At 51.1% G+C, this 27,019-nt stretch overlaps 1 protein-coding gene across 2 annotated transcripts in view; it reads left to right on the top strand.

Annotated features, from left to right (window-relative positions):
* The window catches only part of PAX8 (paired box 8), a 54,644-nt gene extending 34,367 nt beyond the window's left edge, over positions 1 to 20,277 (top strand). For both annotated transcript variants that reach the window (XM_004590738.2, XM_058667639.1), the window contains exons 6-11: positions 110 to 285; positions 4,562 to 4,682; positions 5,163 to 5,369; positions 11,943 to 12,044; positions 18,017 to 18,103; positions 19,413 to 20,277. In XM_004590738.2, the coding sequence (XP_004590795.1) occupies positions 110 to 285; positions 4,562 to 4,682; positions 5,163 to 5,369; positions 11,943 to 12,044; positions 18,017 to 18,103; positions 19,413 to 19,489 (770 nt within the window). In that variant the 3' untranslated portion in view covers positions 19,490 to 20,277. The remainder of the gene's footprint in view (positions 1 to 109; positions 286 to 4,561; positions 4,683 to 5,162; positions 5,370 to 11,942; positions 12,045 to 18,016; positions 18,104 to 19,412) is intronic.
* The last annotated feature ends 6,742 nt before the right edge of the window (positions 20,278 to 27,019 follow it).

Here is a 27,019-nt window from a genome sequence, read left to right as displayed (position 1 = left end):
CCCAGGGGGCTCGGGAGCCTGGCATTGTGCCTCCAGTATGTCCTCTGCATTGGCCCGGAGATGGGTCCCCTGCCTGATCACTTTCTCCCGGTGGGGGTTGGGGTTCCAGGTGACCAGGACAGCTGCCGGCTGAGCATTGACTCCCAGAGCAGCAGCAGCGGGCCCCGGAAGCACCTCCGCACTGACGCCTTCAGCCAGCACCACCTCGAGCCCCTGGAATGCCCCTTTGAGCGGCAGCACTACCCGGAGACCTACGCTTCCCCAGGCCACACCAAAGGCGAGCAGGTGAGGAGCCCCTTGGGGGACTCAGGGCATGTGATTCAGGCAACCCCAACACGTGCTCTTTCTCGCTCTCATCAGATGCCCAACTTCTTCTTGTGCCCCAACTCTCCACTCAAAATCTTTGAGATTGTCCCCCCTCCCCTGTCCTTTCAGGAACGATAACAGGAGGCGGTAGCGCCTTCCCCGTCAAGATCAGGGTCTAATCCCACAATTCTGGGTCTCCCTGCCATGACCTCAGATACCCCTTCTGCCAGCCCTACCCCTGGCTGTCCCCAGCTGCACATCACCACCCCCATGCCTTGCATTATTCATGCCCCGAAGCATGCCACCCTTGTTCACACCTCTCTGCTCTTGCACACCGTGTGCCTTCCTCGCAAGATGCCTTTCCTCCCACTTCTCTGCCTGGAAAAATACCGCTGGGCCATTATGACTCAGCGCGAACACATTGCCTTCTGCGTGAATCCTTCACTGCTCCTCAGACGTAAGTCACCTCTCCTGCCCTGGTGCCTTGGCGCCTCTCACCAGCTGCCCCTCCCATCGCCCTCCTCCCCAGGGTCTGAGGATCAGCTAGCGGACAGGACAGGGGTGTGAGGATATAGCAGACTGGTTAAGGACAGAGCAGGGTTTCTAGTCCCTGCAACAAGCACTCTGCACACCACCACCGCCCTTAATAATAGATACCCAATAAAGGTAGACCAAGCCAGTGAGCGAGTGAGTTGAGAAATCCAGTATAATACGTCACAAGCTGCAGGGGACTTCTCTTCCCAGCACTCAAGGCAGGTGCAATGAATTATGACAGGGTAGCTTCTGGGAAAGCCTTCCAGAGACGTGACAGGTCGCACCTGAGGCCCTCAGATTCTCTCCAGTTCTGTCAGAATCACCACATTCTGCCTTCAGGAGCAGCCATCAATAGTTGTAGCATCTTCTCCCCTCCCCGCAGCAAGTCAATGAGCTGCACTGTGTCTGGTGGGGACACAGTAAGAGGAGACTGAGATCTAGACACTGTATCTGTTTGTCCCCTCTTGACTCACCCTGTCATTTGACCCAGGCATAAAACCAGCCCTGTATATACGTCTTTAAGATCTGCGTAGGATGATGGCGGCAATGCCAATAATTGGTTGAGCTACTGCCAGTGACCGTCTGGGTTGCTGGGCCTGTGCCAGCACCCACAGCTGGGCTTGCAATCTGCGTCAGCGATTTTTATCAGCCTTGACTGTGACAGCTACAAGGGGTACAGAGAAAGCTGACAGGCAGCAGCAGCCGTGGGGAGTGGGCTGGGTGCTGTCAACACACAGCTTCTCCTGGAAGGTACCTGGGACCTCATCAATGGACCTGCAGGAAGCCCCCTCTGGGGGAGTGAGCCTACAGAACCCAGTATGCAAGCACCAACCACCCCAGGAGAATAAATATACCCCTCCCTGACTGAGACCCTGGGCACCTGCTGGGTCCCAGAGCCATTTTCTGGCTCAGTTGTCCAAAGGCCCCTGCTTAACTACAGCAAGGCCCTGTACCCTACTGGCTTAGATATGAGAAAACTTTAAAAAAAAAAATGAATTAGCACCATCTCTTTCACAGCTATATTATCTTTTCCCAATTTTTATGTGTTTTTGTACACATGTCAAATCTTTTTGAAAAATGAATTAGAAGATAAGTTTATCTTGAAATCCCTACATCTAAGGCATCTTCCAAAAGATCACAGGACAATATATATCATAAGAAAAACCCAATATGTGAATTTCAAACAGGTGTGACACTGAAAAAAGCTTATATTTGAATTTCATTTTCCATGACATATTTAAGCCCCCTTGGACCTGGAGAATCCTGGAGTCACAAAAGGCCTTGGTGACTGCCCAGCCCAGTTCTCTTGTGTGGTACTAACCCAGGGTCGGAGAGCACAGGCAGGGCTGGGGGTGCAGCTGGCTGTGGTGCTTAGCTCTGCTGGCCTCGGGTTCATGCAGAAAGCTCCACCGTTGGCCTGTTTTAGATAGGTTGCTTTCATAAGTTCTAATCTGAAGACCGTGTGGTGGTGCTGGGAAAATACTTAAAAACCATCAAGCTGTTCCAGCTCCCTACCCCACAGCAGAAGAGACTGAGATCTAGACAGTGTCCATGAACTATTCCTTCTCCCATTCTGTCAATCATTAACTCTTTCATTCATTCACCTGCCTTGGTAGTGAGAAGGCAGAGCAGACTCAGGGTATGAAGGCTTGAGCTCTTACCTCCCCAACCTTAGGTGACTGATTATGTTGCCAAAGCAACAGTGTGTGTTCTCTCCCCTGGGCATGGAAAGGCCCATCAGCTCGTGGAGGTGCTCAACACCTGACCTGAGCATGAGACAAGGCACAGGCATCTAAGTCAACAAGGGACAAAGTGTTGAAGACGAGTATGACGTGATCTCATTCCAGGTGGCTGTTTCACTACCCAGCGTAGTCAGGCGGCCATTCGGCCACTCTCTATTGTGCAGATCCACCAGGGAGCAGGTCAACAGAGTGAGAATATTATCCAGATAGAGACCATGAACTTGGCAGCTTCTAGCTTTCACATCATTCTGAAATAAAAGAATAATACCTACAACGACTAGTAGTATCAGTGGTCAGCAAGCCGTTTAAGATCTTTATGTAAGCACCATCCATGAGAGCTCATTGACTCTGCATTCATCTTAGACTCTACAAGCCTAGTTAATACAAAAGAGGAAAGCAGGCACATGGAGGTCAAGAAGACCAAAGCTACTTAACAGGTTATTGTAAAACCAGGGCTCAAACTTGCGCGATTTCCAAAGCACTGTGCCTTCCTGTCCCCAACAGCTAAACAGATCCAATCATCACTAGGATATTGAGGCCACTCAATGCAACAACACTTAAACATCTGACTCCATAGGAGGATTTTTTGCTCTTTTTTACTGACTTGCCTGAGCTTGGAAACAGCTGTACAGTTTTGAGTATATATTTCAGTATGGAATTAGTCCATCATACAGTATTTGAAACTTTTCTAACACTCCCTAGAAATTGGATATTTTGTTTGAATTTACATTTACATTTAATTTACATTTAATTACATTAAACCAGGCTCTAAGCCACTCTACTCTGCTTCTAAGTGGACTCCTCCAAAAGGCATGGAGCCAGAGCACCATGGAGTCCGTCATTGCCACTATGCACTTATGGTGGCCTCCAGAATGGACTTCAACATCCAGCCATGCCCAGTGTGCTGGGCCTTCTTGGAGAGCCTGGTCCAACGACTACCTCTAGCGAAGCTGTTGTGTAACCCAGAGTATTCCCCAATTTCAGTTTTGTGCAACCTTTCACCTATCACACTGGTGACGTGTGCGAACTCTGTGTGAGGGACAAGTATGTGCTGTCCCTTCTAGGTGGGAGGGAGCCACAGGCAGAGCCGGCCTCCTGCCTGCAGCTGAGCAAGCTCTTTACAGAAGGAACAGCATTTCATGTCAAAGGAGTCTAGTAAGAGTCTACCTTAAGGTCTTATGGGAGAAAACTCCCAACTACTTGATACCTTTTCACACCATATTAACCACAAGCATCATTTTCAAGCTGCAAATGCAAGTTTCTGTACCTGGACATGGAGAGGAAGAAGAAGAAATCCACCTGTCCTACAGTTTGCCACCAAAGGCTTGGAGTTGGTCCTTTCAAAACTGGGCCCTTGCATCTGGGCTCTGCAGCTATAGAGCAGGGCACCCTATCACCTGAGCTTGGCATAGGGCTGCTGAGGTGACTTCAGCAGGACAGCAGAAGCAAAGCTCTAATGTCAGCTCCCCCACCATGTTAAGAGGAGGGCTAGTCTAGGTTAGCAGGGATATTGGCACCCAACTGCCTGCGTCTGAATCCTGGCTCCACCCCGCGTGGGAGTATGATGAGTTTCTTAACTGCATCTGGAGGCAAATTAAGGAATGAATAGGCAGACTCAACAGTCTTTGGACTGACTTGTCTCTGTCCTTATTTGTCCTTGTCACTGTCTTGTACTCTGGGCCCATGAAAACACAAAGCTGAGGCTCACTGTCCAGCCAGGGCACCATCCTCTGAAGTGAGCGCTCATCCTGTTCCCGGGTGCCCTCGCTACCAACTGACCTTGAATTCTGGGGAGGTGGTAAGGAAAGTCTGGGGCCTGGCACTGGGGGCAGAGCAGCAGGGCTCTAAGAGAACAGGAGCAGGTGAAGGATGCTGAGAGGGCTGGACAGAAAGGGCATGGGAGGAGAAGAGCTTTACCTGGGGGGTTATGTGTCTTGCCTGGAGGATGTCTGTAAGCTGACCTCTCCTTGCCTCCTCAGGGCCTCTACCCGCTGCCCCTGCTCAACAGCACCCTGGACGATGGGAAGGCCACCTTGACACCCTCTAATACGCCCCTGGGACGCAACCTCTCCACTCACCAGACCTACCCTGTGGTGGCAGGTATGATGCCAGAAGCCCCTTAAGGCCATGCGGCCTCAGCTGTGAAGCCCAATTGAAGGGCATTGGCTGCCTGGTCGGAGGCAGGTGATTGGGGTCTGGGCCTGGCAAGCGAGGCAAGCCCAGGGGGCGGAACGTTTGACCTTCTGCTCCTCCTGGGTCTTCATTTTTCTTGTCTCTGGCGGGGAAAGGCGGGCACATACACACGTTGGCTCAGGCATTCCGTCTACACTTGCTAAAGACACAGCAGGGAGATAGAGCCTTGCTTGCCACTTCTTCATTCACCGCAGGCTCAGGGTGTACCCCTACTCTGGCCCCAGACCCCGGGCGGGGGAGGGAAGCACCCTGTCTACCCACCCATGCCCGCCGCCGCCCCACCCCCTCCCATTCTGCCCCTCCCCCCATCTCATGGTTTGTTTTGTGCATGTTCCCGTCCCCTCATCTCACAACCCTCTCTCCTTGTTGTCTCCCTCCCTCCGGCAGATCCTCATTCACCCTTCGCCATAAAGCAGGAAACCCCCGAGGTGTCCAGTTCTAGCTCCACCCCTTCCTCTTTATCTAGCTCCGCCTTTTTGGATCTGCAGCAAGTCAGCTCCGGGGTCCCAGCCGGTGCCTCGGTCCCGCCCTTCAATGCCTTTCCCCATGCTGCCTCCGTGTACGGGCAGTTCACGGGCCAGGCCCTCCTCTCAGGTATGACAGGGAGGCCCCGGGCTGTGCAGGCTTTGTGGGGCGGGGGTGGGAGGAGGGGGCTCCTCAGGACCAGCTGCCAGAGACCCCCCCGGCTTGATCTTGTCTGCCTTGGAAGAGAGGTACTGTGGGGGGGTGCTAGGAAGGCAGGGAGCAGTACCCCAGGATCCCACAGAAGAACAAGGCCCCCACAGCCAGGAGTTAGCATTATAAAGGAGACATCTGATCTTGGCATACACACTTATACGCACACACAGAGAGAGATTTTTTTTTTTTTATGAAAAAGAAGTGAAATTTCAGAGGCATTAACTTTTGAAACCAGTTTCTGGGTCAGACTCATTAAAAAATACTTGGGGGTGAGTCCCTGTTGGTCACAAGGTATATGCATATCTACTTCATGGCGGCACCTGCCCACAGTCAATAACTAGCAAAGTGGAGTCACAGTGAGGGGAGGTGGGGAGCACCTCTCCTAGAAGACTTGAAGCTGGAGGTGTAAAGGGAGCACCAGAACCCTTCTTTCCTTATGCTGAAAAGGAGACAAGCCCAGGGAGGGAAGGACCTGGGCCAGGACTCTGCATAGGAGCCTTTAGCCCAGAGACCTCAGGTGGAACTGGGTCTCCCTGGCACAAGGACCATCAGCCCAGCCTACCATGGCCACAAGAGGCAAGAGTGCAGCAAGAGCACTGGCACCATCCCATGATGCACCGGGGAACCTGAAGGACTTATAAGGATAAGATTGTGATGTGGGCCCCGGGCATTGCAGGGCCAAGGGATGAGGCCAGCGAGCTCTCAGTTCTTCCCTGGAAGAAGGTCCTGGACATGAGAGCTGTGTCCAGATACTCTGTGTATTTAGGGGCAGAATAGACACTTCCCCAACCCTAACCACCCTGAGATACTAGAGCAGGGGCAAGTGGGAAGATGAGGCGGAGGATGGGGCTAGCTGGGTATGGGATGTTATCTGGTGCACAGACGACCCAGGGTCAAGCAGTCCATGTGGAACACTGGGTATCAAGCAGCTTGGGCCTCACGGTGCTCCCTTAAAAGTCTTTGCAGAAACCACAGTCCCAACTAGACCAGCAGAGCCCATAGTGTGAAGCCGGGGCTTACAAAGGGCAGACCTTCCACAAGCCAGCTCACATGTCTGCTTGGACAGACTCCATTTCCCCCCTGTCTGGCACCTGGACTTTCTCTTCCTCTTCATCCTGGCTTCAAGTGAGATCCATCCTCTTGGAACAGGTGGCTGTCCAGTGTGGTGAGGGCACGCAAGCGGAGCTTAAGGATCTGAAGGGAGAAAGTTTCCCTCTCACTGCTAAGAAAGTTCAAGAGAGTGAAGTCAGCAAAGACGAGTGATTTACTTTAACCAAAGTGAGTAAAGGAGAGAAACCTGGGAGCTGAGTGACATGATACCAGCTGGGCAGGGGAGCAGCAGACAAGTAGAAGAGGCATGTGTCAGCCAGTTTGAGTAGAGGACAGGTTGGCATCTCATGGGAGTATCAGGTCAGGGCTGGGAGCTACAAAGAAGAACCTGAGTTGGAGAACAGTTCAGCCTTTACCATGTGAACTGCAGAGAGGCCTGGCAGGACCAGCTCAGAGGAGAGGGAGGGACCAGCGACAGCTGGAGGAGCAAGGTAGAGACCTCAGAGTATAGGCTTGTCTGAGCAGATGGGAGCATGGAATTAAAAGGTGAGCTTAAAATTGAAGTCCACACAACTTTTGCATGATATGCCTTTTCCATATGCCTTCTGATGACTCCTCACAGTTGGAACAGCCCAGGGCAAGCCCCCTGCCCACACTTTGCCCCCTCCCTGTCACCTTTTTGGAGTTTTAGATACCCTCTGTCGGCATGCAGCCAGTCGGGGTGACCTTTCTTACTTGTGTCATCTCAGACTGGACATGCCCAGTCACCAGGTCAGCTGCAGGACCTGGAGGTCATCCGGCTCAGGGAACAAGGCATCTGGCAGCAGAGAGCAGGCGTGTGGGTACCCAGGAAGGCTGATGGACAAAGGCCAAAGGTTGAAGATTTGGCTCCAGAGTGGGGAGACTGGGACCCTAGTAGGTGGCCAAGAACAAGAAATAATTCAAGACTAGAGTTCACAGCTCTGAGGCCAGCCCTGCTGATGCTACACAAAGTGCTGGTGGTATCCTTGCTGAGTTCCAAGTGTTGGCCTGAAGCTTCCTACAAACCAACGGCCTCAGCTGGCCTCCACTCAAGACTGGACTTGAATACCTCACTCATGGTTGAGCCATGGTGAGAGGGCTGGGGAGATATGACAGGTGGAGGAAGACTGGGAAGGAATGGACTCAAGGGTTTGAGGTTTTCAGACCTAGCCACTGGGAAAAGAGGTGAATTTGAAAGGAGAGAAAGCAGAGAAAAGTGACTCCTAGGCAATGCTGCAGACCGAGGAGAGGAGGCAGCACCCAGTGAGTTCTCATCCTTCAGTCAGTTTGGCTCCAGCCTGTGACTTCCCTGCCAGCTCACCTGCTCTGGGGGAGCCCCTAAGGACCCTCGCCGCTTCTCCTGGAGCTCATTCACCTGTTTCCTAGACTTTTCTCTTGAGTCATTTCTCAGCTTGGTGACCCTGATGGTGGGAGTTCTAGGGTGACAGTCGTGCGTCTCAGCTTGTCCCCTATTCAGCCAGGAAAGGGGAGATGCAGAGCTTGGGGAGCAGTCCTGCCAGCCCCCCTTCAATCACCTCAGAATGGATTCCCTACACACTGGCTGCGACAGAGCCATGCAGGCCATTGTTTTCGCTGCTGCTCCAAGGCTGCTGCCAGCTCAGCTGTCCAGAAAGCTCAGAGTTGGGCTTTATCATCAAAGAGTCCATTGCCTTCCTCCATCCTTTTGTACCAAATCATATTTAGTCCTGCAAAGAGATTTCTGGACTGCCATAAATTCTGCTTGCTATGAGAGCAAGATAAGGAGCTGAAAAGGGGTTGTTACAGCGAGGGTGCACATCAAAGAACAGAGTCCGGAAGCACCTCTGCTCTCTGAATGCCTCCAAGCAATAGCTTTCTGATGCTGCCCTCTACCAACATTTAGAATATTTACCTGTGTTTCTGAAGTGCTACCATTTTCTTAGCTAGCCCCAGTCACAGTCCACAAGCATGTGTCTATGCCTGCATCAACATTTTACAAATAGGGTCATGTTGGTAGCAGACTGAGCATAGAAGAGATGACATTGCACAGCGAGGACTCATTGATGATAAAGAACTTTAAAAAACAGAGAAACTGACGAGAGGCCATGGTTAGGCCACCAGGAAATGTGGCTTGTGGGCTCTGGGCTTTGTTTGCTGGCTTTTTGGAAGAAGCCATGTATGAAAGGTCTTCAGAAACATTGATGGAATGTGTGCATTACCTGTTCATTTAACTTTCCCACCAGCCTTTTGAAGTCTTGTCTTGATGGAATTGAAGGAAAGAGTTTGGTGGACTCTGGAAAGGTTACAGTTTCATGTTCTAAGTGAGGCTGTCCCAAGCCCAGTCTTTCAGGGGTCCACTCTGCTGTTCTTGAAGCCAGGAGCCTGGAGCCTCTGCCAGGTCTCTCACACACTTGCAGGGTCCCAAGGCTTTGGGCCATCCTCAACTACTTTACCAGGCCACAAGCAGGGAGCTAGATGGGAAACGGGGCTGCCAGGATTAGAACCAGTGTCCATATGGGATCCTGGTGTGTTCAAGGTGAGCACTTTAGCTGCTAGGCTACTGCACCAGGCCCCCACTCTGTTCTTTTATTCCAGAAGTTGCAGGGATTAGGACGTGGAGAGGGAAGGGTTGAGGATGGGAACAAAGGGAGTAAGGGAAACATCCATTGCTGGGCCCAGGAGGAACCAACACTAGCAAATAGGGGACCTGAGAACAAGACACAGCTCCCACAGTGCCACTGCCATGATGGTAGACCCCAGTACTGCCTCAGAAGCCTTCTCAGCACAGAATGTCCTCCAGGAAGCCCCCGTCAGGCAATTAAGCTGTAAGGTGAATACAGTTTACAAGTTCTGAACTACAGTAGCTCCTCCCATGACAGAGGAAGAGATGGGGTTTAGCAAAACGAAGTGATGAGTCTGTTGTCCACAGTCTGGCCTGCAGTAGACATTTCACTCAGGGTGCAGGAAGAGAAGAGAAGAGGAACGAGTAAGACATCAGGGCTGCATGAGCTTCCACCCTCCATCATGCGTTCCCTCCACCCCGTTCTCCTCCTGCTCTCCCTGACATTGCAGCACATCGCCCTCTCATGAGCATGCCTGGCCAAGTGCTTTATCCAAGGGCCAAGGAGGCTGAGTCCCAGGTCCACTGGATCACAGTCTTCGTCACAGAAAGCTCAGATTTCTACCTAGAGGAGCCATCTGTGAATTTCTCTCCCTACTACCAGGCAAACTAAAATTCCCTTTTCTCTGCCTCTGTTTTCAGCCCTTGATCTTTTCCTTTGATGATCCAGTGTCAGGTGAACTAAGGCTACCTGCGGAATTCCAATGGTTTCCACATTTGATCTAGCACAAATCATGGGGGGTGGGGAGAGGAGTGCAGTGCTATACTAAAAGTTAAAACAAAGTAGGGGGTAGCATTCAGGCTTCCCAAAACCTTCATGGGGCGGAGCGGGGAGGGGAGGAATAATAGATCTGCATGGCTCATTTTAAAGAGAATCAGTTCTGTAAGAATTCCATGGACATGCATCTATTTCTGGAATGTGTCCATCGTATCAACATCCTTCTGTAGCATGACGCTGCTAATAATCTCAGTCATAATAATTAAGGTTCCTAAGGCTACTTCTAGCTTTATTCTATTTTGCGTGTGAAGCTGAGATTTGGGGCACATAAGTGGCTATTCTAGCGGCACTAGGTGAGTTGATCATAGATTCAGAATAAGGACCCCAAAACCTCTGACTCTTGGACCTTTTTCTTCAAAATGACAGCAGTTGAAGATGCCTGCCTGGTGTTGTTCATTGACCCCATAGATTTACATCCAAATGTCCACACAAACATATGCTCTATCTTGATTTAGTGCCTGGCCTTGCTAAATATTTGAGACATTTTCAAACAGGGTCACTATGGTGCTGACAACTTCTGGGCTTCACGGGACCTACCTTTCTTTCCATCTTTTCTCACGGTCTCAAAAAGGTTGTGGTATCAAAGACTCTGTGGAGAAAGTTGGACAAGCAGTGCCATAGATGGTTAATTGGTGGTATAAATCCTAGGGAGAAAAATACCCCCCAAATAGGGGAGAGCTGGAAGGTATTTGGATCAAACAGTCATAATTAACATGGTGATTCTCAAAAAAAAAAACCTCAAGGTGATTCTTACCCAGGGGTGAGTTTCCCCTACAGCCCCACCCCTGGGGACAAACAGTGCTGTCTAGAGACATTTTTGGTTTTCACACCGGGCAGGAACTGCTACCAGCATCTAGGCAGTAGAGACCAGAGATGCTGCTAAACTTTCTGCAATGCACAGGTCCCCTCCACGAGCAAGTATTATCATAAAGGGTCGGGACTGCTAAGAGGAGAAACTCTGTACTTGTCTCCAGGAATGCAACAACCAAGTAACTTGTCACTGAATGATAATTCATCCTTCACACTGAGAGTAAAGTGAGTCTCATTGATAAATAGGCTGAGACCATGGTCACCACCTGGGCAGATTCGGGGGAAAGGAGGCCTTGTCTCCTTGCCAAGAAGCTTGAAAGAGGTTGATCTAAGCTTACAGGCCATGAGGATGTGGAAAAAGAGCACAGCCAGGGATCCTGTTGTTGGTACATGAGACAGATGGAGGTGGCAGGGAGGGGGAGGCATGGAGCTCACTAGTCAAGTGGAATCAGTAGAAGGGGAAGACATGACTTTGTGCTGTAGAGGACAGGTGGAGCTGGGAAGTGGGGTCTCTTCAAGGCGTGTGAGAGGGAAGAGTGTCTGTTTTGCTGAGAACGACTATTTGTAGAAATGAAATTGGCAAGTGTGTGGCTCAGGTATGTGTTAAGTATCTCTCAGCCACACAGTAGCCTGCCAATAGGCTTTTTGTTCCTTGCAACTTCATGGCTGGCATCTACCTGCGAGGCCAGACCGAGGAGTAGGAACCTGCTCCCTGGCTCAGTGAAAGAAGGTGGTGATTGACTAGTACTGCCTGCCACAGGTCCAGGACAGCATAGTGATGGGCCAGTCATCCCTTCACAGGGCCTTGTCCTTCGTCCTCCTCAGAGCTAGGGCCAGAAGGGATGAACACTGAAGCAGGTGCTTTCCGATGTGTTTGCCTAGGCCAGCTGTGTCCATTGCTGTGGGGAATGAAAAAAGAGCCGGGGAGCATAACCCCCAGCTTTCAATACATGACATTTTTGTGGATGGGTAAAAAAATAATCAGGTAACTGAAACTGCTGGTGGACAGGGGGCACCAGTAGCAAGTGCCCTCCGCATGGTGGAGTCTCTGTCCTGCAGGAGAGCTGAGAGGAGACATGAGTTTGGGCGTGGAGGAGGAGAGGCAAGGGAGGAAGTAGCCTTGGAGAAAGAGGGAATGGCATTAAGGAAGGCTTGCTGAACCTCCTGAGGATGAGACAACACGTCCGGGGTCTCTATGGTTGAGTGATAACTCCTTGTTGTGTTTTTCTAGGGCGAGAGATGGTGGGGCCCACGCTGCCCGGATACCCACCCCACATCCCAACCAGCGGACAGGGCAGCTATGCCTCTTCTGCCATCGCGGGCATGGTGGCAGGTAAGGGGCAAGACCAGGTGGAACGGAGAGCATTGTAAAGAGGTAGTGTTGGAGAAATATGGGACTGGAGGGACCAGAGGAGGCCAGGACTCAATCTATAGATTATGGGAAAATCACTGGAAGGTTACTGAAAGAGGGGGCGGGGCACCTTTTTGTAAAAAGCCTCTAGAAAATACACAGGGAAGCCCTGGCTCCTGAATGTACCCCAGCTCAAACCCCTCCTTCCCAGACTGCCTACATTACCCACCATGATGGATAGGGAGGGTCTGAGACAGCCCCATGTGTCCAGCCAAGCTTCTCTGTTTCCCCTCTTGAGTCATTGAGTGTTAGGGACCAGAGAAATACCATGGGCCAAACCAGAGTCCATCCCTTAGACAGCCCAAGGTCTCCCAGCCACTCAAGTCTGATGAGTCTTAGTCATTTCTTCCTGTCAAGTCTGAATAGGAATGATGCAGCTGCTGCTATTGGTGATGATAATGACGGTGATGGTGATGAAGTGATGGCAGTATATTATCCTTGATCACCAACACTCGCTCAGATTTGGACAGGACCCAAGTTCCAGGTACTCTACAGCCTATCTTCATTTGGACTGTCCTGGAATCCTGTCTGCCACTCATTTGAATTTCTTTGCCAGTTGTCATACCACGGTCTTTAGGAATGGCTAGGTCTAGACAACAGGAGGACAGTCAAAATTCCTTAAGGCTAATCTTACTATTTTTAGGAGCCAAATAGGAAAAACTCTGGGATGGCTGAGATAGAACTAAATGACTTTGTTGCCCGGAGAGGTCCTACAGCATCTGAAAGGACCTGTGAACTCAGGCTGTCTTGATTCTTCATACCAACCTTGAGCCAGCCCTGCTGGCCTGCCTCCTTCCCTCACTGCCAGGTGTTAGTCTTTGCCAGCCACCCACTCTGGGCACCCAGTACAGAGGCAGGTGGGCTAGGCTTTTTTGAGCAGAGGAAGGGGAGGGAGAAAGAGGAGGGAAGGAGGCTCTGTGCTCCCTGGGAACCTGCTGAGCTGGCACTTGTTGCTGCCCGGTTACCGTGGCGATGTGCTTAATGCAGCGTTGAAAATACAGAATACTGACTCCTCTCTCCCTCCTAGCCCTGCACTCCCTCCCTCCCTCCTTTCCTCTTCTGGAGCGTGAAATGAGATTGGTCAAGATAAAAAAGGAAAAGATTCGGTTATTTTTTTAAGACTGTGGATAATGGGGCCTCTCAATCAAAATCCCAGTCTCCAGTCGGGTCCCCCATCCCCCTTCCCACCCCTCCACCTTCCCCTGCTGCATGCTTCCAGGAGGAGGAGGAAGAAACATGAAGCACAAGGCTTTCCTCTTAATTATGAGTCATTCTCTAAGGACAGGCCCAGGTCAAGGGGTTTCTGGAGCCCAGAGTGTGACCCATGAGGTAGCTGGAGGCTTTGGGCTCCTCATCAAAGGAGACCTGATCCGCAGTGGGTACTGTAGAGGAAAAAAAAAATGTCACAACCACCACACAGGCTGAAAGTGAATTGGAAATGGGAGGGGCCTTGCCTTACACAGCGGATGGGCCCCCACTAAGTTGCATACCCATGAGTTTCAGAAACTGCAGTACTGTTGAAATGCATCACCTGATTCCTAGGTGAATCAAATGAATTCTCAAGAAATTTTGGGGGGTAAGAAAATCCCATGTCTATCTCTTAACACTGCCTGTTGTCTCCCAGTTGACTGAATAAGAGGGATTCCTTCCACTTGAAGGTAGTACGTTTTATTGAGCACCTACTGCATACACGTTAGACACACAATAAATGCTTTAAGTAAAGCGTGCCAATAGCATTCCTGAATCAGTTGTGGAAGGAAGGGAGTGATCATTTGTTACACGTTTCTCTGTAACCCTGCCATTCATATATCTAAATTTATTTTTTATTTCTTCTTCAACCTTAAGAGTAGTCTTACATACAAAAGGAAGCAGGCATGGAAAATAAACTGGTATGCTCAGGTCTCAACCATACTAAGTGACTCAGCTGTTCAAACACAAGCCTTCTGACTTCAGATCCAAGGCTATTTGGGCTACACCCCACTGCAGAAATGAACAAGCAAGCTTTAGAAGAGGGGCACAGGAAAATGGCCTGAATGCAGGTTTCTCTTGTCCATTTAGGTTTTGGTTTTGCCTTCTCTTTTGTTTCTTCCCTACTAGCAGGTAATGACCCTTGCACCGGTTCCATGGTAAAACCAACAATGCCAGTTGAATAGATCCATCTAGCCATCATTCCATATACAAATCGTTCTCTCTCTCTCTCTCTCCATCCATCTATCTAACCCTCCGTGCACTACTTCAATCATCAATCTTCCTATTGTCTGTACTTCCATCCATGCTTGTATTCTCCCTCTATTTGCCACTTTTCTCTAAACAAATACTGGTGAGGCTCTATTGCACCAGTTGCTGGAGACACAGGCGTGAGCTGTGTGGAACTTAGACCCTAACAATGGAGAGAAGTGATCAGTAAATAAGTGAATGAGTGAACAGGCATAATGGCAGATGGTGATAAGTGCTATGAAGACAATAAAATGAAATGATGTCATAAAGAGCCGCAGGGGAAGGAGATAACTACTTGAGATTGCTTGATCAGGAAAGGCATTTCTGAGAAGCTGTTCAAAGCGGCCAGCCAAGTGATAAACTGGAGAGACCATCCTTGGCCCAAAAGAACAGCAAGTGCAAAGGCCCTAAGGCAGGAACTGGCCAGGCAGCACATGGAAGAGAGGTGGGTACATTGAACAGCAATGAGTGACACTAGAAGATGAGAAAACGTTGGTAATGGTAAAAGCTGATAGAAACTGTACTATAAAATTATAACAATAATAATTATATATATATAAAAGAAAAGACTACCCAAACTTCTGGGAAAATAGATTACTGACCATGAAGAAAGCAAGCATAGAGGCCAATTAGGGGACCCTTGAAGTAATTTTTTTTTAAGATTTACTTATTTTTGTTAGAAAGGCAGATTTACAGAGAGAAGGAGCTGCAAAGAGAAAGGTCTTCCATTCGCTGGTTCACTCCCCAAATGGTTGCACCAGCTGGAGCTGACCTGATCCGAAGCCAGGAACCTGGAACCTCTTCCGGGTCTCCCACGCGGGTGCAGGGTCCCAATGCATTGGGCCATCCTCGACTGCTTTCCTAGGCCACAAACAGGGAGCTGGATGGGAAGTAGAGCAGCCGGGACACAAACTGCCATCCATATAGGATCCCGATACATACAAGGAGAGGATTAGCTAGTTGAGTCATCACACTAGGCCCCTTCACAGTAATTCTTCAGTGGCTTGGTTCAGGAAAGTACTGGTGGAGGAGGAGAGGAGAGGCACTGAAGATATATATTTGGTGGTAAAACCAACAAAACTTGTTTTCAAATTGGTGTCGCCATGAGAAAATAGAGGAAACAAGGATCACTTGTAGATTTGGGGCTTGGGGTACTATAGGAGTGAGGGTGACAAGTTATGCACATGAAAGACAAGGAGAAGAGGTGGTCCGTTTTAGTACTGAGATGCCTACTAAATCCCCAGCTGAATGGCATATGTCTGAAGTCAGATTTTGTATAAAGCTGTTGTCCAATGTCAAAAGATTAGAAAAGTTCACCAGGAATAGAGTATAGATGAAAATGCACAGAAAGCTCACAAATTAACAGGGCTCAGAGCTCTAACAGGAGAAGAATGGGCAGGGAGAGTGAGTTAGAAAAATGAGTTATAGAGCAGATCTAGAGACTGGGCATAGAGGGAATGGTGAGCCTTCTGGGGGAGGATGCTTGGACACAGAAGTGACTACCAGGGTGGTGGAGTCAGAGGCTGTGGGGATTGGAGAGGATTAGTATTGGCCTGATTGGAAGGGAATGACATGGTGAAGGCAGAAACTCTATGACAGACAACAAAACTGAGGACAACTGAGTGATGCTGGGCCGGGAAGAGGGTTTTTCAAAGAAGAGAGCCGAGTATGTCTACACTGAGGTGGATGATGAGTTTAAAAGGGAGAGATTGTTGCCACAGAAGGAAGGCATCATGGCAGCAGCCAAGTGAGCAGGTGAATGGATTGGGTACTGAGCAAAGAAAGCAGGTTGACTGCTGGTAAGCTGACTGATTTAATGGTGGGTAGGTGCTATACCCAGAAGTGCACAATCTGCCAGGCCCTATTCCTGCCCCAGCTTCTCTGTAACATAAGCAGACAAGTAGTTGATAAGTATGTGTTCAATGAATGGGTACGTGAGTGGGTAAGTAAATGCATGAATGCTTGACAAAATGAGAGGCAAATGCCTTGTTTTTTTTCCTACCTTTCTTCCTGCCAAATGTTTGGTATTTGGTAAAGTGGGATCAAGGTGCTTGCCGTGCAGCTGGTATGGAATTGGCTTCTGCCCAGGGAATGCTGGAACCAGTGAGACTTGGGGTATGCCAGGAGTTCACACTGTGGGACCCAAGAGACAGTTCTAGTGTGGGAATATAGAGCCAGGCTTCCAGTCAAAGCTTCATTTGAACTTGTAGCTTCGAGAAAATATCCTTCCCTAACTGGGTAGCAGGTTCTTCAGTTGTTGGATGGGTGGTTGGGTTTGATTATTTCCTAATCTTCTTTGTGTTTACTTTTTTCTCTCCTTTTTCTATCTCTTCTTTTACATGATTGAGGTGATTGAGATACATATATGTATGTATTTATTTATTGGCCTGATCTGTATCAGTCTTCCTCCCTACCCCTGAGGAACTTAGTAGGTTCTTGCTGTGAACTTGCTCCTATCATTGACCTTAGCCAAGGAGAGGCCCTAGAAGCCTCTCTCTGCTCCAAGCAGCCTCCTCTTCATTCCCATGACTCCTGTGCAAATGCCTGCTTCTCTGACAAGCATCTGAGGCCAGCTGAGTGACTCATTGGAGCCTCTATTGAGCTGTATTTTATCACTTGTGTACTGGGAAAATGGGAAAAAACTAATATTTATTGAGTGCTTATTACATTGCCAAGCATGGTGCTAGGCACTCAATAAGCGTTATCACATTTAATTCTCGCCATGACCTCTAGGATAGGGACAATAATATGTGCCTTTTTACAGGTGAGGCAAACAGAGAAGTTAAGAGACCTGTCTCAGGTTCAAGATCCAAGCCAGGGACCTGGCTTTGTAATGAGCCCATGGTGGAATTATCTGGAATTGCGAGTCATCATGCTGCCCTCCAGTTTCCCCTTCTACACATCGGCAGGATGGATGGGAGCTTCCTGGGTTGGTTGTGAGAATGAGAGTGGGGACGTGTGGGACGGTGCCCACGTTCAGCTCCACACCACAGTGGTGATCAGCTTGACTTGGTCATTGTTATGTAAGGATTGTTAAACAACTTCTTGGTAAATAATTCCTTTGGGAAAGCCAAGAACCCACTTACGGGAAGTTATCTGACCTACTTTATGCAACTCCATGGCCCGAGTTGGCTTCATGTAGCCGTCTCAGAATGGAGCAATAGATTTCTCAGAGGGAATCTTGGACAGCCTACCCAGAAAACAACCTAGCCTCCCATCCTTAATACATAACACCCGTCCCCTTGCCCACCTCCTCTCTCCACGCCCCTCTGCCAAAATACCCATATTTACTGTTTTCTCCCATGGATCACTTCTCCCCATCCACTGCCTGAGGGCTCCTCTGCAGGTTCAGACAGCAGTAGGGATTGGGTTAGGATCTGCGCCTTGGAATCCCAGACCAGCTTGCACGCTCCACCCAATCAATCCCTCACCTATGCTCTGAGCCCCTTCGGGCCCCGAAGCCTGAGTTTTTGCCCCCTAAAAATGAGGGGTGAGAATAGTCACATCTCCCTCCTGGGGCTTCTTGAAGGCCTCAGTGTGTCAGAGCACTTCCTGTGGTACCAGGAGAAAGGGATGCAGACATAGGGATGGAGAAAACACCTTCTGAGCTCCACCTGCACTCCCCACCTGGAGTTCCAGCCACCTCACAGGGCTCTCTCACCTTGTGCCTCCAACAGGAAGTGAATACTCTGGCAATGCCTACAGCCACACCCCCTACTCCTCCTACGGCGAGGCCTGGCGCTTCCCCAACTCCAGCTTGCTGAGTAAGTTCCTTGGGCCCCCTCTGCCTGGTCCTCTGTGGGGATTGATGGGATGCCATGGATGGAGAGGGAAGGGAGGCAAGGCCAGGCCTTAGAAGCTGAGAGGCCTCTGGTTAGCCATGAACCATGTGCTGTCTCTAACAGATGTGGAAGGGCAGTGTATAGGAAAGGGGGTACCCAAGATCAGAGACTTCCTGGCATCATTCTTGCTTCTGATCCCCAAGGCCATGTCTGTTCAATGTGATGCCATAGCTCAGGCTTTGAGAGCAAAGTGAGGGTAGCCTAAGAGAGGTGCTCTGGACTCCAGGGACTTAGGGCCCAGCAGCAGGGCCAGCTGTGTCACACGCCCTCTCACCTGGCAGCTGATGACAGGACACTAGCCACTACCCCCTCAAAAGCACTCAGGATTCAGCACCAGCTTTCTTCCCCATCAGTCCTTTGTTCCACACTATTGTCTCTTTTTCGCTTGAGAAGTGAACAGCAGTCAGGATCAAGGCCCAGGGACTGAGCCTTTGGGGAGCTTCCAGACCACTCTGTGTCCCAGGGCTGGACATGGCCTTAGGAGATCCCATGAGAGCCCCACCTACTCAACTGGTGGCCTTGGGAGTGTCTGAGCAAAGCTGAGTTGACCCCGGCAGGCAGTACTGTAGGCTGGCTGTAGAACTATTCCCCAAGCACTCCCTCCATCCCTACCCCGTCCACCTGCTGTCACTTGCTGGTGTTTTGGAAAAGACTGGCCTCTGTTTGCCAAATAAGTTCCACTTCCTAAGCCGCCTCTCCTGAAAGGACAGTGTGGGCAGTAAGATGTGCCTGGGCTCATGGCACCTTCTCTCTGAAGGATTGCCATTCCAACAGCAGACAGAGGAAGGTACTTGCCATGGACATCCTCAAACCCAGATGCCCTTTGACCAGTCAGGAGTTCAGTTCTTTTTCTGACTTGGCACTGTCTGAACAAGGGTGACAGGGAGGCCTAAGACGCCCCGAGTGCTTGGATCTTAGGGATTCTGCAAGTGTCTTTTTCTCTCTAACCCATTTCCTTCACTAAAGGTCAAAACATTGAGGGGTGGGGGGCATGCAAGAAGCCACCATTCTCATTCTGGCCAGAAACCCAAAGGTGAGGCCAGAGAAAGAGGAAATGGGGCCAGAGAGGAGTTAATCTTTGATGATCAGATATGCTGGAGGGAATCAATGATTAACTCATGTGCTGTCTTGCAGCTCAGCAGATAGAAGGGAAGGCTAGTGCGCATTTCCCCCTTCTGACCAGCAATGTTTCTTCTTCTTCTTCTTTTTTTTTTTTTTTTGAACACATCAGGTTCCCCATATTATTACAGCTCCACGTCAAGGCCAAGTGCGCCACCCACCACCGCCACGGCCTTTGACCATCTGTAGTTGCCATGGGGACAGTGAGAGCCACCAAGCAACAGGAGGACTCAGCCTGGGACAGGCCCCAAGAGAGTCCCACAAAGGAATCTTTATTTATTATGTGAAAAAAAGCCACACGTCCAGCATGGTGGCTCGCTCCCTGTGCGGTGGACTTAATGCACCATGAAGATGCAACGGCCTTGCGGAAGGATGGACTAACTGTTAAGACTTCCCAGCCAGGAGGAAACAGGCCCATCCTGTTCCCAAAGAGACACAGTTGGAGGAGAAAGGTGCCCTTGGCCGGTACCCACCCACCAAAGCAGAGAAGGAGCCATGAGGAACCCAAGGGGGATGGTGGATGGGGAGCGGGGTCTGACTAGGCCTGGGGGTACATGACACGTGGGTCTGCCATCCACATAGTTGTAACCATTGTGAACTGTAAGCACTTTCACTCAGTCCATAAGTCACAGCCAGGTGCCACCCGGAGAACCACCTCCCTTGACTTCCTGTCTGCCTAGGGCCAAAGCTCGAGCCATCCACCTTCTCTGCTCGCCTTGCGTTCTTCCTCCTTCACTCCCCTCTCGACCACATGGGCAGAGTGGCAGGAACCTGCTGCCACCTTCCCAACAGCTCCTGTGCACCAAATGTGCTTCCTGCTGCCCAGGCCCACCCACCACAACCACCAACAAAACCCACTGAGGCCACATCCTCCTCCCAAGCCAGCTGCCCCCTCCCCCAGTGCCTGTCCCCAAGGCCTGACTGTAAATACTGTAAATGAAACTCTGTTTGGGTTCAACTTCCCCTCTGCCACCCCCTCGCTGTGCCCCCCTCTGTGTTGGGCTTTACTCCTTGACGCTTCTTTTCTTTTTTAAAGACCACCGCCATGGCAACATGACTCAATAAACCATTGCTCTTGTCTCAGGCTTCTGGACTGGCTGGGGAGGCGCATCTCAGGGCCAGCTTTCCCCTGCAAACCCCTGAGCCAGGGGCGGGGGGGTGGGCGGAATGACCCAGTCACCTTAGAGCTGTAGGTTGGAAGTGCCCCCAGAGCTCACTGCCCCTTCTCTCTGTCCTTAGCGTGTACTTAGCACTAGGTAAATTGCACACACCAAGCTTTGGGTGCTGCCACTCAAAGCGAGTGTGCAGATAAAGCAGACCAGTGGCATGGTGCCAGGACAGTCACCATCTCCCCTCAGGTAGGTGCTGTTGGCATAAGGCTCAGTTGACCAGGATTGGAGCTGCAAACTGGAGCCCACATACGCAAGTGAAGGGACAGGAGAAGATTGGTGTGCCAGGCAAGATGTGGAGGTCTTCATGTGGGTTAAACTGTGACTGGTCTTACTTTCCACATGAGAAAATGAAGGCTTAGAAAAAGAAGAAATGAAAAAGAACACAGCAGTTGTAGAAAGCAAACCAGCAAGAAAAAGAAAAGAGGAAGAAAGAAGGGGGAAGGGGCAGGAGAGAAACAAACAAAAAATGAATAGAATATATTCATATATATTGAATAGAATAAATAGAAATTGAATAAAATGAATAGAAATGCCATGGCTCACCCTGGGTGGGAAATAGCAGATTTCCCTAAGTCCAATAGTTTCTCCCAACACTGCAGCACTAAGGGTTCTAGACTCAAGGAACTGCCCCATGCAGGTCTGATTTCTTTGGTTTGGGCTCTGAAGATTTGACCCAAGAAGTGAAGAGGAAGAGGCTAGCAGAGGGAGACAGGGAGAGGAGGGAGCCTGCAGGGACTCAGACCACCCCTCCCCAGCCCAGGAAATTTGGAACAAGCAGAAGAAGCAACTTGACAACAGGAGTGCCCGCAGCTGTCTGCAGCTGCATTCCATGGCAGGGCTAGGTCAAATGGAAGGAGAGACTGGCCACCCCAGCCATGGACCCTGAAGCTGACAGACCACACCTTTTTTTTTTAAGATTTATTTTATTTTTATTGGGAAGTCAGATACAGAGAGGAGGAGAGATAGAGAGGAAGACCTTCCATTCATTGATTCACTCCCCAAGCAGCCACAACAGTTGGAGCTGTGCCGATTCAAACCCAGGAACCAGGAGCCTCTTCTAGGTCTCCCACGTGGGTACAGGGTCCCAAGGCTTTGGGTTGTCCCCCAGTGCTTTCCCAGGTCATAAACAGGGGGCTAGATGGGAAGCGGGGTTGCCGGGATCAGAACCAGCGCCCATATGGGATCCCAACACATGCAAGGTGAGGATTTTAGCCACCAGGTTACCATGCCAGGCCCAGATCCTACCTTTTAAGGTCTCCCAAAGGAGAAGTCAGGGGTGTTTAAGAGATGGCTTGAGAGCAGCTGAGCCCTGGGAGGAGGGCAGGGCTTCTCATGAAGAAAGCCCATCCCCATCTCCCCCAGAAATCCCTGCAAGGCAACTGGATTTGTAAGAACAGAATCTGCCCTTGGCTGTGTATGTGGCAGGGGACTCAGCATCCTATGCCTCCAGCAGCTTTTCTGGCCCCAAACCTGGGCATCCCTGAGTGCCCAAGACCACACTACCTGCTTCTGAGCCCACATGCTGCAGCCTGGCAGCCAGAAGCCTTCTGGTAATGTTGCTCCCCTGGAAAACCTTCTCCAGCCCCCAGTGACAGAAGGACTGGGGATGTGCTTTCACTGCTGTGACCCTGGTCTTCACTCCCTTCCTCTCTCTGAGCAGAGCAGAGCACCCTAGGCCAATCTGTTCAAAGTGGGTGTCTTGGAACCATGGTGGGTCTCCAAGTACCATGGGTCCTGGCTTGTACCTGCCATTCTCCAGTCAAACCTCATCCATGATCCACTGGAAAACACAGATACTTAGGCACTGGGTGACAAAGACCCTTTGGGATATTCCAGTATGGGGGGACGTGATGTTAGGAGACAGTGGGGGTGGTCCAGGAGGGGGTCACAGTCCACAAGGGACAAGAACAGGGATGGGGATGAGGTGGCAGATGGTGTGCCAGACTGAGCTGGTAGCCACTTTTGTGTTGGGGAGTGAGGAAAGAATGCAGGGTGGCATCTGTGTGGCAAGGGATCAGGGCAGTGGCGGGGAGGAGGCTGGTGTCTGTAGGGCCTATGGGTGCTGATGTTGACGGCAGAACTGGGTGTAAGACACGAACTAAAGACACACCTCAGACACCGAGGCCCCTCTCAACCACCTCCTCCCAACTTCCTACTGCACCTGCAACAGTTCCTTTTGCTGCTGACCAGTATGAGACCCCTAGCTTTCCTCACGGTTTGCCCTGGTTCATCATGGCTTCTGTGCCCACCTAGGACCTGCCAGGCCTCCCAGGGTGCCAGGAGGACCAGGCAGGCCCTGCTCAAGTTTCAAATTGGACCACAGAGTGTAGAGACCCTGCCTAGGGGGCCACTAGTAAGAGGAACCCTTGCAATCTCCCGGCGCCTATCCCACAGCTCCTGAGGTAAGAAAAGGGGGAAGTGGGAGTCCTCACCCAGGCAAGCTCCAGCCCTACCCCTTCTTCTCATCTTGCCTCACTTCTCCAGAATCATTGCCATGGACGACTACTAAGAAATGTATTTTCTGCCTACTGTGCGTCGGCTATACACTCAACGCTAGTGAGAGGTGGTTGCACTGCACAGACTGGCAATGAGAGGCCAGGAAGGTTGAACATGCTCAGCTTCTCCTACTGCCACCTGACCCCATCAGTCTACCACTTCTGAATGTTAAATTACACACTCCACTTTGCATCAGTAACAACACAAGTCCCCTTTAAGACCATTCACAATATCCTTGTTCTTTGGGAAAGAGGAACCTAGAAGTCTCCGAGCCAGCATCAGGGGGCCTGTGCTTCAGCCTCAGGAACCCAGGAGGGCAGCAGGCATTGTGGTTCCCTTTTAGGCCCCTCTAGCACCCTCTACCGAACAGCCTTCTCAGCTCAAGTTAGGTTTTACATCATTTTAAATACGATGTATTTAAAGCAGAGGACCAGAGAGAGGAGGAGGAGAGAAAGATCCTCCATTCACTGATTGACTCCAAGGCTGGTCCAGGCCAAAACCAGCAGCCTGGAACTCCATCTGCGTGAGTGACGGGGATCTAAGCACTTGGGTCATCTTCTGCTGCTTTCCCAGGTATATTAGCAGGGAGCTGGGTTGGAAGCCACGAGGTTGGAACTGTAACTGGAGTTCTAATATGAAATTCTGTCTGTTGCAAGCATCAGCTTAATCCACTGCATCACAGCACTGATTTTTGTTTAGATTTTTTTAAAAAATAGAGATTTATTTATTTGAAACTCAAGAGTGACACAGAGAGAAGGAGAGAGACAGAGTGAGATCTTTCATCTGCTGCCTCACTCTTCAAATGCCCACAGTGCCTGGGGGTTGGGCCATGCTGAAGCCAGGTGCCAGGAGCTTCTTCTGAGTCTCCCACATGATTTACAGGGGTCCAAGCACGTGGGTCATTTTCTACTGCCTTTCCAGGAGCATTATCGGGGAGCTGGATTGGAAGTGGAGCAGCCTGGACTTGAACCTATACATTGAAGTGGTGGCTAACCCACCACACCACACCAGCCCCTCGTTTCAGGCTCTCACAGCCCCTTACTTAGGAGTGGTTTCCTCCATTCTGAACACTGGCCCTGGCTTGCACATGGGGAAACTCAGACCAAGAGATGACAATGGCAGAGAAGCTGAAACCACAGCCCAGCTCCTTGTCGGAGGCCTCCTGTGCATCAAAAGAAGCTAAGGCCTCACATTATTGGCCTTGGCCAGGCTTCTGAGGAAGGCCAGCCCTGGCTCTGTGAGGTGGGCCAGTTAGGACACTGCCACACACTCCGGGCTTGGCCTGAAGCCCGGACAGAGGGCCGAGAGCAGCAGAAGCAGGCAGCAGCCAGGGCTGAGATGTGCCAGACGAATCCCAACTCCTCTGCACCCATGGCCCTGATGTTCCATCCCCTCTCCAGCCCATGGGGCAGTAAAGTCTGCCCATCTGCCTGAAGCTGCCTGCTCCTGTCCAAACGTATGTCACATCCTGACACAAGAGACCGCACTAATCAGGGCTATAGTTCTGTGGAAGGACCCAGCCATGCCAAAAAAGACTCCCTTACCCCTACTCTTTCTTTCATCCCTTCCTTCTTCCTGTTCTCACCTCTTTCTGTATCTTATACCACGTTCTTTTCCCTAGGATTTGAAGCAATGATTCCTTCCAGCCAAGGTCAGGTGCAAGGAAAAGTGAGAAAAGCTAAGAGCTCCCTACCTGTGGTCAGGAAGCTCCAGAAGACATTTGGGCTTCCTGTCTGTGCCTCCCGCTCTCTGGCTGCTCGCTGTTCTTGCTGCCACCCCTTTTGTTGGCTCTTCAGGAGCCTGTGGGACACAGATGGCAGACCACAGACCTGACTCCCCAGGCTCCTCACAGTCCTATCTCAGCATTCTTCTTCCTCCACCTTCATATCCCTTCCTCCTGGGAGATTCTAGAGGTAGCCAGGAGGACAGAGCTCTCTCTTGCCACCTGGCCAGCACCCCCGGCTCCCCACACCATGAGGCTGAGCCCTGGCTGGGGAGAGTTGCGACCAGGGGCTCAGGCTGGGTGGGATCCAGGGGACGAGGGGTAGTGGGGTTGGGAGAAAAAGTGGGACCCCAGCCCCCATGCATCTGTGCCGGGTGGCAGCGGGCCAGGCTATGGAGTGGAGCGCTGCCTGCGGCTCGCCCAGGGAAATGTGATTTCCCCTTGAGTGAAGCGGACTGTGCAGTGTGGAAATTGGCTCTTTTCTGAGCAAGCGGCGGCTGTTGCTGCAGAGTCGGGCAGGCTGGGGCCCGCGGGAGGCCGCGCTGGCCCCTGGAGTGAGCCGGGAGCAGCCAAGTGCTGAGAACTCATTAGGGATAAATCAAAGTAGGAACAGCGTGAAGGCAACACCCTCCCCCCAGTGCGCCCCAGACCCCCCACTTCCCTCCTCCTCCTCCTCTGCGGTCTCTCCTATCAGAGTGCCTTCTGCCCACCCTCCATTCCAGGCACCCTCTCCTCCAGTTCCAGGCACCAGAGCCCACGCCCATGTGCACACGACCATGCCCACGCACACCTGCCTACCCACTGCCCAGACTCCAGCAGCCATTCTTAAACCAGAGTTGCGTGTGTCTCCAAAGAGAGCTTGTTTGCTGCTTGCTCTGAGGTTTTTCTGCTTCTTTCAGATGAGCTGGGGCCAGCAGGACTAAACTCCACTGACAGCTCCGGGTATCACCAAGAGCGTGAACTGGGGACCCACAGCCCAGGACAACCTCATCTTTCTCCACCAGCCTTTTCATCTCCTCCCAGGGTGGGGGTCCAGCGCGGAGTTTTCCAGCTGGGTGCATCATCACCGCAACTCCCTGCCCTCAACCGCTGTCCTCTGGGGGAGCTAACAGCACCCAAGAGACTTCACTTGCAGTGGGAAAGAAACTGTCTGTCTATAAAGTGGATGAGTTTGGTCAAGACCGAAACTCATTGCACCCCCAGGGCTAAGGGAATGAAAGAAGATCTCTTGCCGCTGATCCTGAGTGCTGACAAAGGCTGAGGAGGCTCCCACCTGCAAACGTGGGGCCATTTCGTCTTTCTCAGAACCACTCTTTTTGCCAGTGAGGGGCAGGGCCTGCCCTGTCTGTTATACCAGGGGCTGAGACTGCAGGTGATTGATGGGGAAAATAGGTTCTGGTCATCACCATTGCTTGTCCCAACCCCCCAAGACAGAAACCAACAAGGATATGGCTTTGTTTCTGTCCCCTCCCTGCCAGTAGTCCTGGTGACCACTCCATTCCCTACATTGTGAGAGGCATGGCTTTACCCCCACCCCACACCCCAAACCTTGTCTAGCTACAAGCTCCCTGGGTCAGTGAGAAGCATGAAGGGCTTGTTCTGAGTGGCTCAGCCATGAAGCCCTCCATCTCCCGAGTTCCCCAGGGAATTTTCCATCTAGCTGAGGTGAATTTCCATATTTGGAATCTGGTTTCTGTTTGCAGTGAGGCTGGAGTGCCTTCTAGTACGCAGCCAGATGGGATCTGGGCTCTGACACAGCCTGCAGGGCTACAGCCAGGCTTCTGAGGGACCCCAGGATGGGGCTAAAGCCAGAGGGGCTGTAGTGACCCCCAGTGCATGCACAGGGCGGGGAGGAGTCAGCTTTGCGTTCGTTTGACTCACTCATTCGTAGAGGCACTTCATGAGCCACGTACCACAGGGCCAATGCCTGCACGGGCACCTCAGAGAAAATAAGATGAGCCTGATAGGAACTCCTCCTCCCTCAAAAAGAAAACTTGGAGTGTAGAAAGGAGACTTGTATGAATACACAGAGAAGATGGGAGCCTGAGGCAGCATCTAAGAGACTGGGACTGGGGCCGGTGCTGCAGCACACCAAGCCAAGCTCCTGCCTGCAACACTGGCATCGATACGGGCACTTGTTCGAGTCCTGGGGGATCTACTTCTCATCCAACTTCCTGAAAGAGCAGCAGAGAATGACTAACTCCTAGGGCCCTTGTACCCACATGGGAGACCAGGAAGAGGCTCCTGGTTATGGCCATTTGGGGAGTGAACCAGTGGGTGGAAGATCTATCTCTCTGTCTCTCCTCTCTTTCCATAACTCTGCCTTTT

The sequence above is a fragment of the Ochotona princeps genome, chromosome 8 (genome assembly GCF_030435755.1).
Source record: "Ochotona princeps isolate mOchPri1 chromosome 8, mOchPri1.hap1, whole genome shotgun sequence".
NCBI lineage: Eukaryota > Metazoa > Chordata > Mammalia > Lagomorpha > Ochotonidae > Ochotona > Ochotona princeps.
The sequence above is the reverse complement of the archived record's forward strand: the minus strand, read 5'-3'. Positions and strand labels throughout refer to the sequence as shown.